We start from the raw sequence: 17,081 nt of genomic DNA, 5'->3' as shown, positions 1-17,081 counted from the left end.
TCTAATCTTAATTCTGCCTTTGTTTCCAGAGAATAAGGAATTTGAGAAAAGAAGACAGGTCTCTTGAATGACATATGCTTTCTGCCTTAATCTTAGTACCTTGTTTTGAAAAACAGAGTGATGAAACGTTGTTTTTTTTCTGCTGAGGCAGTCACTCTCCTCTTGATCAAGAGAAGCCTACTGTAAATTGGAAACAAAACGGAACAGGAATCCTGTGCATATTGAAAGCAAATGCATGAGAAGGATGAAAGTGAGTGTGGATGTTAAAGTGCTGAAAGGGAAAACTTAAGGCGGTAGTGCAAAGGACACTGCATTTCTCTCCTGTACACACCCCTGCCTGTCCAATACTCCCCATCTCCGCATGCACCAGCAGAGGGAAATGTACTAAATTGTGCCACATGTGCCTCCCTGCTCTGTCTCTCCAGCTCCAGCCTGCACCAAGGGGCTGCAGGGGGAGGTGGAAGGGGGGGCAGGTACAGCTGTGGCTGAGGGAGGCCAGGGTGGCTCCTGTGCCACAAGCTCCCCAGATCGGTGCATTCCCCACCCGCTGCCATGGGCTCTCCTGCCCCGCCTGCCCAGGTTGCTACATGCTGCAGCAGCAGTGGCCGTACCCTATATAAGAGCCCTGAGGAGCCGACCCAGCCCTGCGAGGGTGGGTTGCCAGGACTGGGCTGCTATGGAGGCTGAGGAGGCCGCAGCGGTGGCAGCAAAAGTGGCACTGCGGACACCGAAGTGTTCCCGCTGCCGTAACCACGGCTTCGTGGTGCCAGTGAAGGGCCATGCTGGCCACTGCCGCTGGAAGCTCTGCCTGTGCGACAAGTGTGCCCTCATCACCGAGCGACAGAAGATCATGGCGGCCCAGAAGGCCCTGAGGCAGCAGGTGCCTGACACTCCAGCTGGGGCAGCTGCAGGTCCGGCTCCCCCGGGTGAAGGCCCTGGGGTGGCTGCTGGGGCGGCCCGCGGCCCTGAGCAGAGCGGCCATGACGGGGTGAAGGGTGCCCAGCCCGCAGGCAGCAACGGCAAAGGCATAGCATGCAAAGGACTGCCGCCGCCTAACAGCCCTCCCTTCTGGGACTACGGTAAGCACCTGGCCTGTCTCCCCAGCCTCTTCCCCTGTCCCACTGCCTTTCTTTTGGAGTTCATCCTCTTTCCCATCTAACACTGTCACTTGCGCAGTTTGCGCCCACTGGCTCCTCAGGCTCCAGCTCCCCAGAGAGCCATTCCTGCTGTCTGTCCCTCTTCTCTTGCTCAGCACAAACAAGTACTCAGCTTGCACGTTGAATGTGCAACCCTGCTTTTATTTTCCCTTCTGCAGAATCTGCAGCATGGGTCCCACGGTTCTGCGGTGGCAGGAGCAACGTGCTCAGCCTTGTCACTCATTGCAAAGTTGAAGATTAAGCAAGTGGTGTTTCTCTGAGAGGGAAATTAGTGTGGGAGGGAAACCAAACTCTAATGCACTGTGCGCTGCAGGTGCTCCTGCCTGTTTCTGACTTCTGTCCCACTGTTCATAAATTAACAGGCACAAGCCCCCAGCAACAAAAATGCTAAAAAAACTCAGAGATGGCAGGTAAACGGGGAAGTTACTGCTGCACTTGCCTGAAGCTAGAATTTTATGATAGCACTGTAAAAGAAAGAGACTTTTTGGCCTTAATTCCTGTAGCGAAGACTAAACTTGGCTGGGACCACTTGGTGTAAAAGTGCATTTGGTATTTAAGACCAGAGCATAGATTTTGCAGGTGGAACAGTTGTATGGTCAGTCATCTCTTAAATTGCTTCCCTTAATATAGTCTTTCATGTGACTTGTCTAGTTTATTACTATTTATTACAGTAACTTCATACTATTACTATTTATTATAGTAATTTTACGGAAATCCGTACTGACTACAGTAGTCGTTAGTCTAAGCCTCTGGAGAGCTGACAGCCTACAAGTCAAAATGCTGTTCTGGGAAGCCCAGACGAAAGAGTAATTTCAGATATCTCTTCTTTGCACCCATCTGTCAATAACTGTTCCCCTTTTTTTTTTTAGCTTTGTTTCCATAGAAAATTATGCTTATGGATGACACTAGCTATAAATATGCCTGTCAGTCCTTACCTTAATAACATCTTTAACCTGCTTACCAGTTTAAAAAAGGTTAGTGACAAATAGTATAATTCTAGCACTCCAAGAGCTGACCTACTCTTAAAGCAGATTCTTCCATTTCTCTATCAAAAAGAGGATGTGCATACACGATAGACCCTATTTAAATAACCACTCTTTTTTTTAAGACTTCAGAGAAGCCGTATAAGATTCCAGATGCAAGATAAAAAACGAAGGAAGTAACTGATTCCTGCATCTGAAATTACCTCTCTATGTCCCTAAAATTGAGCTTTTGTCTGTAAATTAACTTAAGAAGTAACAGATAGGACTAAAATTAGAACTCTGTTATTTTTGTAGATTTTTTTAAAAGTCTGCTAGAGTTAAAAATCTTATAATAGGTTGTTTTCCTGTTGCTGATGTACTGAAAGAATAAGATTCTGCAGCCAGTGCTTTACTAAGGACTAGTGGCACAATGCAAAAGGCAGAAAAAAACGCAGATCATCCTGTGTTAGAATATCATCTGCCGCACCTTTCCTTAGTTCCTAAAAAATTCACAAAATAAGTTCACAAGCAGTTAAGCATGAAGCCAAAGGGACAGATTTTCCTGCCTGAGGGTGGAATTTGGTCCTGCAGCTACTTGTACTGAACTCCATAGAATGACATGGATACTTCTGTCCATTCTTTTCTCATTGTTTCCTAGCTCACTCTGCTTTTCCTCCAGAATACGTGGTCAACCCAGAATACCTGGAGAGAGAACCTTCAAAAGTGTACCCTGGGTGTTCTGGGGTATATCCTTACCACCCATTTCCCATGGGATTTGCCATCAATCAGTCAAGCTGTAGGGGAGCACCATCACCTTCAGGGATCTCACTTCAGAGAGGTTTGCGACACATTCCTAACAACTATGGGCCAGGGAACGCAGCTCCTGTGGCAGTAAGTAATGGTCTTTTAATTACTTCTGCAAATACTGCTGTCTTTCCTTTTAGCTGCCTTCTTGCTGTTAAAGTACCTGTGAAAAGTTATGCTGCTTATCAGTTACATCACAGCATTTTGATATATTGTGCTGAAGAAAACATCAGCAAATGGTGATGTTAATAATCTGACCTGAACGCAGAGGAGCAAACCCATGCACTTGCAAGGGGCCAGATTTTGTGAAGTGTTTTGGGGCTTACACATCCTGCTAACATCTGCAACAGCCTTTGGGAATGATGGCTGTTGAACACTTAATATGGTCACATTGTACCAGCACAGATGGCACAGAATTGGCATTGGGAAGTGTCCCTTCTTCCATGCAGAACAAATTTAATGGGGAGGGAGAGTGTCAGGGCTTGGCCAAGGCACGACAGCTGCAGAGAATAACAGGGGGAAGGAAGTCAGCTCCCACAGGGAGGCAGATCACCATGGTCATGTACTTCTGGTTTGAAACATTTGGTGTTCCAAAAACAGTGGAAAATGTTTGTGGTTAACAGAAGTTTCAGATGAAAAATGATGTTTAGCATCATAGGGCCCACACCTTCAAACCATACAGAGATGGTAAGAAACTAAAGGCTAAATTGCCTGTCAGTTGGAATGGTGTGTGTGGGCACTTTCAGTTCCTTTCAGTGCTGTCAGTTATGTTGGTTTAAACTGGTGATGTCCAGTTTTTGTACCACAGTTGGGCACATTATAAAATTTCCAGCTGTCATGCACCATTCTGTCTGCCTTGAGTACAGTTCATCAGTTCACGTTAAGGCAGAGTGATCTGCCTCAAGACTACTAGATTTATTTATTTATCTTGAATAGAAATTCCTTGTCACATTTTAGGGGTTATTGAGAAAGAGAGTAGCTGGCAGCAGCCTGACGTCCTGATAAATTATCCTGGTAGGCTGGATTTGCACAGGTTGAGAAATGCTTTGTCTAGAACATCACTGCATGTGGTTTTGTACTTAATTTTTAACTGTCCTGAAACAGACTGAAAGATTTTCTACTACTTCTATCTGTACCAGGGTGCATGGCCAGATCCAAGAGAAAAATGCTTCTGTTTCTCCGATACTAGTGTTTCTGAGGGCTAGAAATATCTCCTTCCTCATGGAATGAGTTTTACCATGCTCTGACAGGTCTGGTGATCACAGAAGACTGTGGCTGTGGGACAGCCTGTGGTGGACATGGACCCTTTAGTGTAGGTAGAGCCATTCATTTCACTGGGCTGAGGGGAGAATCCAAAACTCGCCAGGAGGTGGTTGCAAGAAGCATTTTCCTAGATTGCCTCTCTGTTGCATGAAGACTTTCAGACTTGTTCAGTGGCAAGTGCACGGGATCAGTGGCGAAGGTGACCTGCTCCTGGTTTAAGCCAACTGCTCTAATGAGATGCCAGAACAGTGACATATGGTCTCAGAGATACGGTCTCAGAAGCTGCTACTTCTCAGTTTCAGCATGTTACACTTTGCCCAGGCTTTGCACGTGCTAATATGTGCATGGATGTGGTAGCATATAGCCACAAAAAGGATAAAAAATCACAGTATCACAGTATGTTTGGGATTGGAAGGGACCTCAAAAGATCATCTAGTCCAATCCCCCTGCTGGAGCAGGAACGCCTAGGTGAGGTCGCACAGGAACATGTCCAGGCGGGTTTGAATGTCTCCAGGGAAGGAGACTCCACAACCTCCCTGGGTAGCCTGTTCCAGTGCTCTGTTACCCTCACTGAGAAGAAGTTCTTTCTCAAATTTAAGTGGAACCTCTTGTGTTCCGGCTTGATCCCATTGCCCCTTGTCCTATCATTGTTTGCCACTGAGAAGAGCCTGACTCCATCCTCATGGCACTCACCCTTTATATATTTATAAACATTAATAAGGTCACCCCTCAGTCTCCTCTTCTCCAAACTAAAGAGCCCCAGCTCCCTCAGCCTTTCTTCATAAGGGAGATGCTCCACTCCCTTAATCATCTTTGTTGCCCTACGCTGGACCCTCTCCAGCAGTTCCCTGTCCTTCTTGAACTGAGGGGCCCAGAACTGGACACAATATTCCAGATGGGGTCTCACCAGGGCGGAGTAGAGGGGAAGGAGGACCTCTCTCGATCTACTGACCAGCCCCCTTGTAATACACCCAAGGATGCCATTAGCCTTCCTGGCCCCAAGGGCACAGTGCTGGCTCATGGTCATCCTGTTGTCCACCAGGACCCCCAGGTCCCTTTCCCCTACACTGCTCTCTAATAGGTCATGCCCCAACCTATACTGGAACTTGGGATTGTTCCTGCCCAGATGCAGGACTCTACACTTTCCCTTGTTAAATTCCATCAGGTTATCCCCCGCCCAACTCTCCAGCCTGTCCAGGTCCCGCTGGATGGCGGCACAGCCTTCTGGCGTGTCAGCCACTCCTCCCAGCTTAATGTCATCAGCAAACTTGCCGATAGTACACTCAATTCCCTCATCCAAATCGTTAATGAATATATTGAATAATATTGGCCCCAGTACTGACCCCTGAGGCACTCCACTAGATACTGGCCTCCAACTGGACTCCGCACCATTGACCACCACTCTCTGGCTTCTCTCTTTAAGCCAGTTTGCAACCCACCTCACTACTCTGTTGTCTAGACCACACCTCCTCAATTTAGCTGTGAGGATGCTGTGAGGGACTGTGTCAAAGGCTTTACTGAAGTCAAGGTAGACCACATCCACCGCTCTGCCATCATCCATCCACCTTGTTACATTCTCATAAAAGGCTATGAGGTTGGTCAAGCATGACTTACCCTTGGTAAAGCCATGCTGACTGCCCCTAATGACCCTCTTATCCCTGATGTGCCTTGAGATGACTCCAAGGATAAGCTGTTCCATTACTTTCCCAGGGACAGAGGTGAGGCTGACCGGTCTATAATTACCCGGGTCCTCCTTCTTGCCCTTTTTAAAGACTGGAGTGACATTTGCTTTCCTCCAGTCCTCGGGCACCTCTCCCATTTCCCAAGACTTGGCAAAAATGATGGATAGCGGTCTAGCAATGACCTCAGCCAGCTCCCTCAGCACCCGCGGGTGCATCCCATCTGGACCCATGGATTTATGGACGTCCAGACTACTTAATTGTTCCCTAACCCAGTCCTCATCGACTAAAGCAAACTCCTCCATTAACCTGGCTTCATCCGGGGTCTCAGGGGTACAGGGTTCCCCAGGACAGCCTCCAGCGGAGTAGACAGAGACAAAGAAGGCATTCAGCAATTCTGCCTTCTCTGTGTCTTCTGCCACCAGGGCACCCACCTCATTCATCAGTGGGCCTACATTGCCTCTGGTATTAGTTTTATCTGCTATGTATTTGAAAAAGTTCTTCTTGCTGTCCTTGACCCCTCTCGCCAGCTGTAATTCTAAGGAGGCCTTGGCTACCCTAGCTGCCTTCCTGCATCCTCTAACAGCAGCCTTATATTCCTCCCAAGTGGCCAGTCCCTGCTTCCATGACCTGTAAACTCGCCTCTTCTGCTTGAGCATACCCAACAGATCCCTATTCAACGACGCAGGCCTTCTGGCTCCCTTCCTCGACTTCCTACGTGTGGGGATGCTCTGATCCTGAGCATGGAAGAAGCAATCTCTGAATGCAATCCAGCTCTCTTGGGCCCCTTTTACTTCAAGCAGTCTTGCCCATGGGATTTCCCCCAGCAATTGCTTGAAAAGGCCGAAATTAGCCCTGCCAAAGTCCAGGGTTACAATTCTACTTGCTATTCTGTTCCTGCCACACGAGATGCTGAACTCCACCATCTCGTGGTCACTGCAACCCAGGCAGCCCTCAACCTTTACTGCTTCGACCAGACCCTCTTTGTTAGTGAGGATGAGATCCAGCAGTGCACCTCTCCTGGTCGGCTCCTCCACCATCTGCATGAGGAAGTTATCTTCAATGCACTGGAGGAACCTCCTGGACTGTGGCTGGCTGGCTGAATGGTCCTTCCAGCAAACATCAGGGAAGTTAAAATCCCCCACAACAACCAGGGCCTGTGACTGTGAGGCCACTCTCAGCTGCGCATAGAAGGCCTCATCAACTTCCTCAGCCTGATCTGGTGGCCTGTAATAGACACCTACAACAGTATCACTCCTGCCAGCCTGTCCCTTGATCCTGACCCATACACTCTCAACTCGTTCCTCATCCGCTCCTGGGCAGAATTTAGTACACTGCAGTTGCTCTCTCACATAGAGAGCAACTCCACCACCACGCCTGGCTGGCCTGTCTTTCCTGAAAAGGGCGTAGCCATCCATGACCACATTCCAGTCATGTGAACTGTCCCACCACGTTTCTGTAATTGCCACCAGATCATAATCTCCCGACCGAACATAGGATTCTAACTCCTCCTGCTTATGTTATATTCATTGGTAAAAATTGAAAAATAAATTGTTTGATACTCCAGATGAATCTTGGAGAGAGTCTTTCTATGGAAGATGCTTTACTTTGTGTGTTTCTGCAGATTCCAGATGGCGGTGGAGATTTCCATCAAGGATACTACACTCCCCTGCCTCAGTTCATCCCACCAAGTTTTCTGCCAGGGATTCATTACATTCCACCTCCCCTTTCCCTGAATGTGTTGGCTGAAACAACCAAGGAAGCACATGGTAAGGAAGTATGAGATGAGCCCTGGAAGATCCAGTTTTAACCGGGTTTCAATACCAAACCACAGAGGGGGAAGCCCCAAGAGACCCTGATTCTAGCTGGTTGTCAGGGTTTCACATGTCACTAGATCCTGGAGTCCCAGGACAGGTTGCCAGCTTGTACCGCTCTGGGAAGGGCTGACTTGGGGGAAGTAGCCTGGCAGGCTTGGGCTTTCCCACTGACAAGCACCTCAGTCTCATGCAGATGTTTGAAATTACTTGGCTCTGTTGCAATTTAGTTAAAATGTTTAAAAAATGCAGACTAACCTGAATAATATGAAATTTTTGTTCGTCTGAAAAATCTACATTTTAATTACTGTAAATGCAAGATTGACTCTTCAAAATCTCAAGTTGTTTTATTGAATCTCACAGTATTTAAATTTCTGGCATAGGTTAAATCTTTGTGGCCCTCTCTTTTGGGTCTCTTTCATGCATTGTGCATACACATGGACATATTTGTGATTATATTTGCAAGTTTCTTATTTGGCTGCACCTAGCTGTGACCACAAGAGGGTAGAGCTGTTCAGAGAATGAACCACTAGCACTGCATGAATGAATAGCCAGTTTTGAGTTATTTTTGAAAAAGCAGAGAAATAAATACTTTATTTCTTTATTTCTCTCCTTGAACATGAGGAAAAATGTTAATCTGACTGTTTATGAAACAGATTACAATAATCACCCAGTGAAAAATCAAATCTCTTGTATAAGACGGGGGAGAAATAGAGGCGTATAATTATCTCATTTGAACTGAAAAGATGTTGATGGTGGTTATGTGGGACAAAATATAAGTTGGGAGTTTTTTGGCCTGGTTTCTTGACAACATAAGGCTCATGCAGTCTCATTTTCTCTTAATGTCAGTCCTCTCGAAATTTTCAATCCATTAGTTATTTTCAGCCAAACATATCTGTTGTGATCACAGGCCTACATAATATTGATCTGCAAGGGAAGCAGATGCCTCCCACAAAACGGTTTGTTTGCAGCCATGTTGTGGTGTTTGGCTGGTTGTCAGCTTGTACTCAATTCCTGACTGACATGTGTGTATCTTGGCCAACAGCCAAGTGCCTGCCAGTCAGCCAAGCAGCGGGCACATATCTGTAGGGCAGTTGGAGCATACCTGCTGCTTGTCTGGCTGGAGAGCCAAAGAAAAGTAAGCAGAAGATGTGGTAGACAAGGAGAACAGGAAGAATAGGGCAGTGTGGGGGGGTGTACAGATATCATAGAAATGTGAAGTTATTTTAAGATACTGACAAAGGCATTAGGACTTGAATGCAGTGTGTGGGAGATATCGGTGTGCTGTAGATAAAATAATATGGACTGAGTTTGCGGGGAAGAAAGGAAAATGAGGGCTGTCAGGCAAACCAGAAAGCATATGTGAAGATTAATGGGTTTTGTGATTTGGAGGGTACAAGAGATCTGGGGGATACTGCAGTGGCAGAAAACATGTAGGGAGCTGCAGCTGTTCTGTTGAATTGTGTGAGAATGGGAAGGAACTAAGAGTAGTGAACAAACATGTGGGACATGGAGAGAAGTGGTGGTATTGAGCGGGGAGAACAGAAGAAAACCCATCCTGTACTGGTAGAGTGAAGTTGTACTGGCCAAACAATCATGAAAACAGGCAACTGGATAGAGAAGAGTTCATGAGAGCACTCCCCCATCCCAGAGAGCAAAATGCCATCTAATGACTTCAGCCCTTATTACACACCAGAAAAATCACAACCCAGGCACAAAGCCATAGGAAACAATGCATCATGGATTGTATTTCTCAGAGAACAACCCAGTTGTTTTAGTACTATGGAGAAAGTACAAATTAATTCCACTACATAGCATTTGTGCTCCAGGATATGTAGGAATTTGCAACTGTGACCTAGTGAGGGGGGATGCTTCTGCATGAGGTCATGTAGAAAATAACCTGCTGGCAGAAGATGCAGATGTAGAGGGAAGATACAGTGAAACTAATAATTATTTGATTCTTGTATGATGCTTGAAAAAAGAGGCTGTAACATTTAGTGCATAGGGATGTGTTAGGGTTGCATCATGTCTTTTTGCCCCAAAAAAGGAACAGACTCAAACCTGCAATTAGATTTGGGATAATCCTTCCTCCAGTGAGACCTCTAGAACTGAGGTGAAATGGTCTTTCTGGCAAAACTGTTGCAGGAACATGGATGGAGAAAACTCTAGCAGGGGACAACTAGTGAGAAGAAATGCCTGTGATCTCTGCACCAAAGGGAATCGAAGATGAAGACAAATTAAAAACAACAAGCAAGTAAACAAATGAAGAAACCCTCACCAAAAAACAAAACAAAAAAAAGTCCCATCTGAAAAAGATTTTCCAAGGCTAGAAGCTGCTACCAGAAACGTTTGAGTCAATAGTTAACTGCAGTCAAATGACTGAGGCCAGTTAGGTTTACAATGGTGAAGTATAAGCCATGTGGTTACACAGTTTCATGCAGTATTGATCAGTGATGTTCTGGAGATTTGACAAAATAAACACAAGGTATGTCCAGTAAAACAGCCAGTACAGCATCTGAGGATAGAGCCTGATTGCAGATTGTTGGCTTTCTAAAAGAGCAAGCTACAGAAAAACAAACAAAAACCCCAGTTGCCTGTGAGAAAATGAGGGAGCTTTTCATGCAAATAGGCAAGTAAATACTTTATAAAATAAAAATCCCTGGTTGGATTTTAAGAGGGATTATTCAGTCTGTCAAGACCTTTGAGAATTCACAGGAGTGTTACAAAGGCATGGCATAGATTCACTCCAGTTAGGCGGGCAAAACAGTCTGCCAGTGCAGCTTCAACACTTGCCACCTTGAAGTGTTCTTGCTACATTTTTTTAAGCACACCTGAAACAATCAGCTGCTGCCTGAAGTTCAGAGAGCTGCATCTCTTGATATCAAGCATCTTTGAATTAACTGGGTTGAAAAACAAACTGGATTTTACCTCTGGAAATGAGATTGAGAGTGTAATGGAAACTGGAATACAGCATTTGGGGGTTTTTGCTTGTTTGTGTTTAACTCTGACATTTTTCTATTCTTCATTTTTATTTCAGCTACTGAAGCTGACAGTCAGGATTCAGGGGTGCTTCGTGAACCTGGTCAACCATCTTCTTCCCCAGAAGAAACAAGCAGAGACCAATCTGTGTATTCTAAACAGTAAATGGGCTGGAAAAGAGCTGAATAGCTGGCAGTGCTATTTGCATACTGAGTGTTAGTTAATATGAGGGCAGAGTGACACTTAGTCACTGAGCAGCCACAACAGCTAGAAGAAGGAGATCAGTCCCCTGCCTCACTTTGCAATCACGTTAGAGCTACCGGGCTCACAGCTCTGCCTCCCTAGCACTGTAAAGCTCTTGTTCCTAAAAGAGGTTTACCAGAGACATGGTAAGTCTCTTCCCCCTTTAGCAGGTGGCAGCAGCAAATGATTGACTCTGAATTTGTTTCCTTTGCTGAGGGTAGATGGCTCCCTGACTTTGGAGTGAGGTCTCTGGACCGTGTACATTCTGTAGCCACCTCATGTTCACGACAGTAGTCAAAAGTGTGTTGTTTGTATATCAATTTGCTGTAAAGAAAACCTGGTTCTGAGTATTACAGAAGAGTTAAGTGATGTAGAGCCTGAAGACTCAGGGAGAGAGGATGGGAAGACAGTCTAGGTTGCTGATTAACTCGACTGCCTAAGAACGTGATTCACTGGGTTCAGCAGGGTAAGGAAGCAGTTGGTGCTTGGCAGACTTGTCAAGAAGGGCATGGGAGGAATTTGCAGAAAGGGCTGGTACAGGCTCAAATCCAGTGCCTCTGTTTTGTTTTCTGGGTGAGCTGCCTTTAGGGTACCTTCTGTTCAAGTTGGGGACAGGCTGATTTGGAATCGCTTCACATCACAGAGGCTTCAGGATTTTGAATGTCCTTGATGGTTTATACATAATTTCAATGTTGTTTAACTCAGTACACTGGAAACTAAATGGTAGTATTTGTTTCTGAAGGGCTCACATAGACAGCCTTATACATGTATATTGGAAGGGTGCTATGGCGTATGGAAGGTATGAAGAGATCGCCTAGGAAACTAGGACAAAACACCATTTAGAATAATAATTAGTCAAATCCATACATATTAGAATTTTCAGTGATAATGTTTAATTAAAAATGAAAGGTACATTACTGTTTTGCCTAGAGGCATTGGTTTTGTATTAAGTGGATTGGTTGTTACTGTTTGAATAATTGGGGGGGAGGCTTTTGTATAATTAAAAAAGATACATTAAATTGTTGGTATGGCTTTGATGATTTGAGGCTTGCATATCTACACTTAATTTTTCTAGCCAAATGTCCAGTGTTGCCCTGAACAGCTCTGTGTAACAGACTTGCTCAATGCAAGATATAAAGAAATTATACTAAGCTGATATATATATATATATTTAATGTAGTAGATGATCTGCTGGAATACTTTCCAGCACACAAGGTTTTGGGAGACACTAAGTGAAAGTGGCAAACTTAGAACTGCCAAGAGGAAAAACTGAAAACCACATGTATCTATAGCAAATAATCTGATATACAACTTGTTATATATTAGATTTACAACAGCTTCTCTGCTCCCAGAAGTGTCCCAAACCTCCTCCTAAAACTGCTGTCTGTTTGGGAAAATCTTGATACTTCTTTAAGGAGTCTGGATAGAGCAAAGCTCTTCTCAACATGAAATAATCTACAAATAGAAATACCAGCAGCACCCACAAAGCAGCTTCCTCTGTGGATGGAGGGTTGGGCTTTTTCTATATATAACATAATGATTTAAGGAAATAGTAATGTGCAAGATGAATAGTTGAATAGGTTCCTTCCCAGATATTTTTCTAAAGTCATATTCAGTGTTGTATTACTCCTTAAATCTCAAAGCAAGATGGACTCTAGCCCATTTCACTGACTGCAATGCACAGCCATTGGAGATATACTGCACATACAGTATTGCTTTCGCTCTGTTTTGCCGTGCCAGTGACCGCTTCTGGATTGCCAAGCCCATCTCCTTATTTTCCTTTTCCTCCATCTTTTGAACTCCCAATAAGTGAACCAAAGCCTTTAGTTTGACTGTTTGAACAATGGTATGACACTCCAGTAGGATCTCTCTCACTGCATTGCTGCAGACTAGTGCTCATCTCCAGAGGCATATAGAGAGTTTAAAGAAGAGCCAGAGAAAGCCAACTAAACTGAACAAGGAGATGGAATCTAGAGTTGAGTCTTCAGTCTGCAGAGAAGAAAGTTGAGGGAGGATATGACTCAGTTTTAGAACATCGTATCAGCTATGGCAAAGTAGATGCCCATACACATGTAGGACAGCCTGACCAGCCCGATTGCCCTGTGTAAGGAAATTATCAGCATCTACCCCAGTCTAAAGTCTTAACAGTTGAACAGGTACAACTGACTTTCCTAGAGCATCAATACTGAGGCCAGTACTGTTTCGTATGCATAATCATATCATCAGCCAAACTTTGTTGCCATTTCAGATTTTTACATTTTAGGAAATTTGTCCCCAAGTTCTTGCACCTATCCCTACATGGAAAAGTTACTGACTTGGTTAGAGAATTTAAGTGAATGACTCTCCAGTTGACAGGAAGAATTATGTTCTGTGAATAATTCAAAGTTTCATTTTTCCATTTTATGCTCAGCTTGTCCTTTTTACCAAGGAAAAATGTTCCTTAACAACTGGCATTGTCATAATATGCACTTAAGGACTTCAAAGTGAATAATTTTAATTCCAAAGTTAGTGCCAAGCAGTGTTTCCAATAATTAAACTCTGTGATCTCTTCTAACTCCATTTATTTGAATAAGTGGCTTAGGGATAATGAAATCAATTTGGATAGAAATGGAATGATTTTGATTAGACAAGTCACTCAGAGATTGTTCCAGCCTAAATTGTCCCAGAATGTTATTGGTTTTTGTTAAAGCTGAAGCCACATAGACTTCGGTCAAATTCATAAAACTTGTGGAGAAAAAAGTTAGCTATGATACCCGTTTCTGAAATCTTTCTTGCATGCAAGCTGCTACTGAATGCAGTAGCAATTCTGCACATAGCATTTGTCATCAATATTATTTTCTGATTTCTGAGGATTGACTCCCTTGCTAAATAGATCTGAACTTCTGAAGATGTGATTCCTAACACCTGATGCTTCTGTCAATCCTCTCTCCTCACTGCAAGCCCCTTGGTCATCACAGAGCAACAAGCTTTTTCTGTACACTGAAAGGGAAAACCTGAAATTAGGAACCAATTCTCTGACATTTACTCACACCACTAATGTAATTACTTTCAGTGGAATTATTTGCCAGAGTACAGAGTTGACAATGTTGGTTAGGCATGCAAGTTCAAGATCCAGGTTTTATACAGAAGTGTCTGTGACACTGTCCAAAACCTCAGATTATTGTAGATTTGCATTTTCTGTAGGATCTTTGGAAGAAAGAAAAACAAACCCAAGGGATTCTAGAAGGATCATGTAATTTGTCCATTCTGCAAACATATGTAAGATTCATTTTGTCATTGCCCCGCAGCAAACTGCTAGATGTTAACATTTCTGTAGTATCGGCTTCTACATCTGCACTGAAGCAGGTTTCTGTATGACAGTAATTATATATTCATTCTAGGTCTTTTTATTATTTTACTTTTTGTTCTTGGAATTAGAAGCACCCAGTTGGAAGCCTCTGAATCCACAGCAAGACTACAGCTGTTTTTTCCACATTAGTGAGTAATTAATTTTGAACAGCAATCCAAGGAAATATTTAATTGCCTACCAATAAAGTCAGCTTGCTGCAAACAAAATTCTCCCACCCTTTAAAAAAATAATTTTCATGACAGAAAAATTCTTTATGATGTGAAACATACCTATTCTGGAACAGTGGAAACTTTAAATCATTCTTATGGGCAGGTATGTCTGTTTTTCCTATTTGGGTTTGTTACCCATTAAGAAATGTGTTCTTTTGATTAAGGTGCAAATTTACTGTTTCTCATGCTCTTCCACCAGTAAATGTCTTTATCTTCAAGTAATTCAAAAGTCTCACATACCTGCAGATAGTTAATTTTTCACATTCCCTTCCTCATGGACTGTCTCACATCTTGAAATGGTTCTTTACTTCCTGATGTTCCTCAGTCCTGGGATTACAAATTTGTTTCCTCACAGACCAAGTCTGCACCTGTGTTTTGCTTTTCTTAAAACACTATGCAATATTTTTTCGTGGCCACTGCAATGATGGCATACAAATGAATCAGGGAGATGGACTTAAAAAAAAAAAAAAAAAAAGGAACAATGTAAAATCATCTAGAGAAGGAAAGCACCTGGTGTGTTCAAAGGGAATGCTGTGGAGGATGATGGAAAATCAGAACCTGGACTTGTGTTTACTTGTAGGGTTGGGAGTGACTTATGGAGGAGAAAGCCACCTGTCCATCATCAGCACCCAGAAAAGTCCAATGGTGTCTACAGAGTGGGAGATACCCCACAACTTTGTTTTTGAAGACCAAGCTGCTCTCAATACACTTTAGCAAATGTGTGCTTGAGAATTGTAAAAGAAAGGAGGTGTCACTGCAGCCTGCTCACAGCGAGGGGCACAACCCAGCCCGAGGGTGACCGGGAGCCCCAGCAGCACAGCTGGGGCAGCCCTAGCCGCCCGCCCCGAAGCAGCCCCCCTCACTGCTTCTGGGCGATCTCAGGGCATCGGGCTATGAGGGATATTAACGGTCACAGTGAGCTGCACTCGCCCCCTCCCGGGTTCCGCAGGGCGGGTGGGGCCGACTCTTCATTAGCGGGTGCTAATGAGCGGCGCGAGGCGAGCGCTGAGGTGGAGCTCGCGGGGCGGCTGCCGTTGGGCTGAGGTAGAAGCGCGGGCGGGTTTGAGGCGGCGCGGCGGGCGGCGGTTGGCGGCGTGGGGTTCCCCTGGGCGGCTCCCCGTGACTTTGTGGCGACGTTGGGCTGCTCGTTTGCAGCTTGTCATGCATGTGCCTTACTACAGCCTGAGTAGTGCAAAGGAGAAAACAGTCCGTGAAAAAGGTAATCTTCTGTTTGTGTTTGTTCACAGGTACAGAGCATACAGCCCTCCAACAAAGTTCTAAGACAAGTGTTTACCTGTGCTCAGAGGATAATGATGGTAGGATGCAGTTTGCCACAGCTCTAGGGCAAGACTTGAGGTTACATCAAGCTCAGCTCTGTTCATGGCAGGAAAAGCCATGGGAGATTTGTGCATCATATTGGACATGTATATAGTAGCTTAACTTGCATGTGTAACTTCTTTTAGTTACCTTAAGTCCCTGCTAGCGTGGAAGGGACAAGTTCACGTTCTAAGGTGTCTATCTGACCACTTATAAAGTAATAACTACACCTTAAAACCGAATTTTAAAAGGCATATATGGCATTCACTTTCACAGTATAAATCAATATGTGTTACTCCATGTAGCTTTACATTTGGTACCCATTTAAAAAGTTCTTGCTTTCAGAATATTTTTACCATTTGAAAACCCTAAAAGAAAAAGAAAACAAACCAAACAGACAAATCAGAAAAAAAAAACACCCCCCCCCCACAAAAAATCCCTAAATAAACAAAAAACCACAAACAAACCACAAACACAAAAGACAACAACAAATACACAACTACCAAACCTGTAGCTTCAGAAGAGGAAAGGGGAACATTTAAGACTTAAGCCAAAATACCTTTATTTTAAAAGTAGTTTGACACAGTTATTTGTGGCTTTGGATTCCTTGGAATTAAATTTAGCTGTAATGGACGTTTAGCCCTGTGAGACTTATGGTTATTGATGTTGAAGTTCTCTAGTGTAAGAAGGTTCAAGGTCAAATAAAATCTGACTCTTTCAGACCAATTGACACCTTTACAGTGCTTTTTACAGGCTAAACTGACTTGGTTTGTTTAGACCAGTTTCAAAGTTCAAAAGTGAAACTTCAGAAGAAGACAGTTAACCAGTGGAACTGGTGACCAACAGGGCAATGTGAATTTTCCATTACTTTAAGTCTAAAACAAGTAAGCATGTTTACCTAGAAGAAATGTAGATGGGCATGTTGAAATCCAAGTGAAATGTGGTCTGTCTCATACAATAGATAGTTCAGAGTTTAATGACTGCTCTTGGTGCCACAGAATAGACTGGAGCTCAGGAAGGCACTTGATTTTTAGGGTAGGCAACTCTGGATCTGCCTCCTAAAAGGACCTAGTACTGTAAGAAATGGCACTCTAAGAGAGAATAATGAACTACGCAGGCAGTCAGTTTGTTTCAGGATGGCAGACAGTGGTATTTTTTTTCTCTAGAGCATGTTCAGTGGTGTTTGGTGTAGTTTGACCTATATTGTGTTACCTTCAGTTTAAGACCCATTTTTGAGGACCTCTCTGAATAAGAGTTACATATGTTTATATAGTAATTTAAAGAAATAAACTTCTTTGTGTAACT

General features: G+C 44.0%; 1 protein-coding gene across 3 annotated transcripts in view; it reads left to right on the top strand.

Annotated features, from left to right (window-relative positions):
- The first annotated feature begins 667 nt into the window (after positions 1-667).
- The window catches only part of DMRTB1 (DMRT like family B with proline rich C-terminal 1), a 63,775-nt gene continuing 47,361 nt past the window's right edge, over positions 668-17,081 (top strand). For 2 of the 3 annotated variants that reach the window (XR_011739722.1, XR_011739723.1), the window contains exons 1-4: positions 668-1,079; positions 2,799-3,010; positions 7,490-7,634; positions 10,717-11,047. Coding sequence is in view for 1 of the 3 variants with exons in the window: in XM_071810227.1 (XP_071666328.1) it covers positions 677-1,079; positions 2,799-3,010; positions 7,490-7,634; positions 10,717-10,823 (867 nt within the window). In the remaining 2 variants the exon portion in view is untranslated. Of the gene's footprint in view, positions 1,080-2,798; positions 3,011-7,489; positions 7,635-10,716; positions 11,885-17,081 lie in introns of those variants that run through there. The other variant, XM_071810227.1, reaches the window with a different exon arrangement.

Source organism: Patagioenas fasciata, chromosome 6 (assembly GCF_037038585.1).
Source record: "Patagioenas fasciata isolate bPatFas1 chromosome 6, bPatFas1.hap1, whole genome shotgun sequence".
Lineage (NCBI taxonomy): Eukaryota > Metazoa > Chordata > Aves > Columbiformes > Columbidae > Patagioenas > Patagioenas fasciata.
The sequence above is the reverse complement of the archived record's forward strand: the minus strand, read 5'-3'. Positions and strand labels throughout refer to the sequence as shown.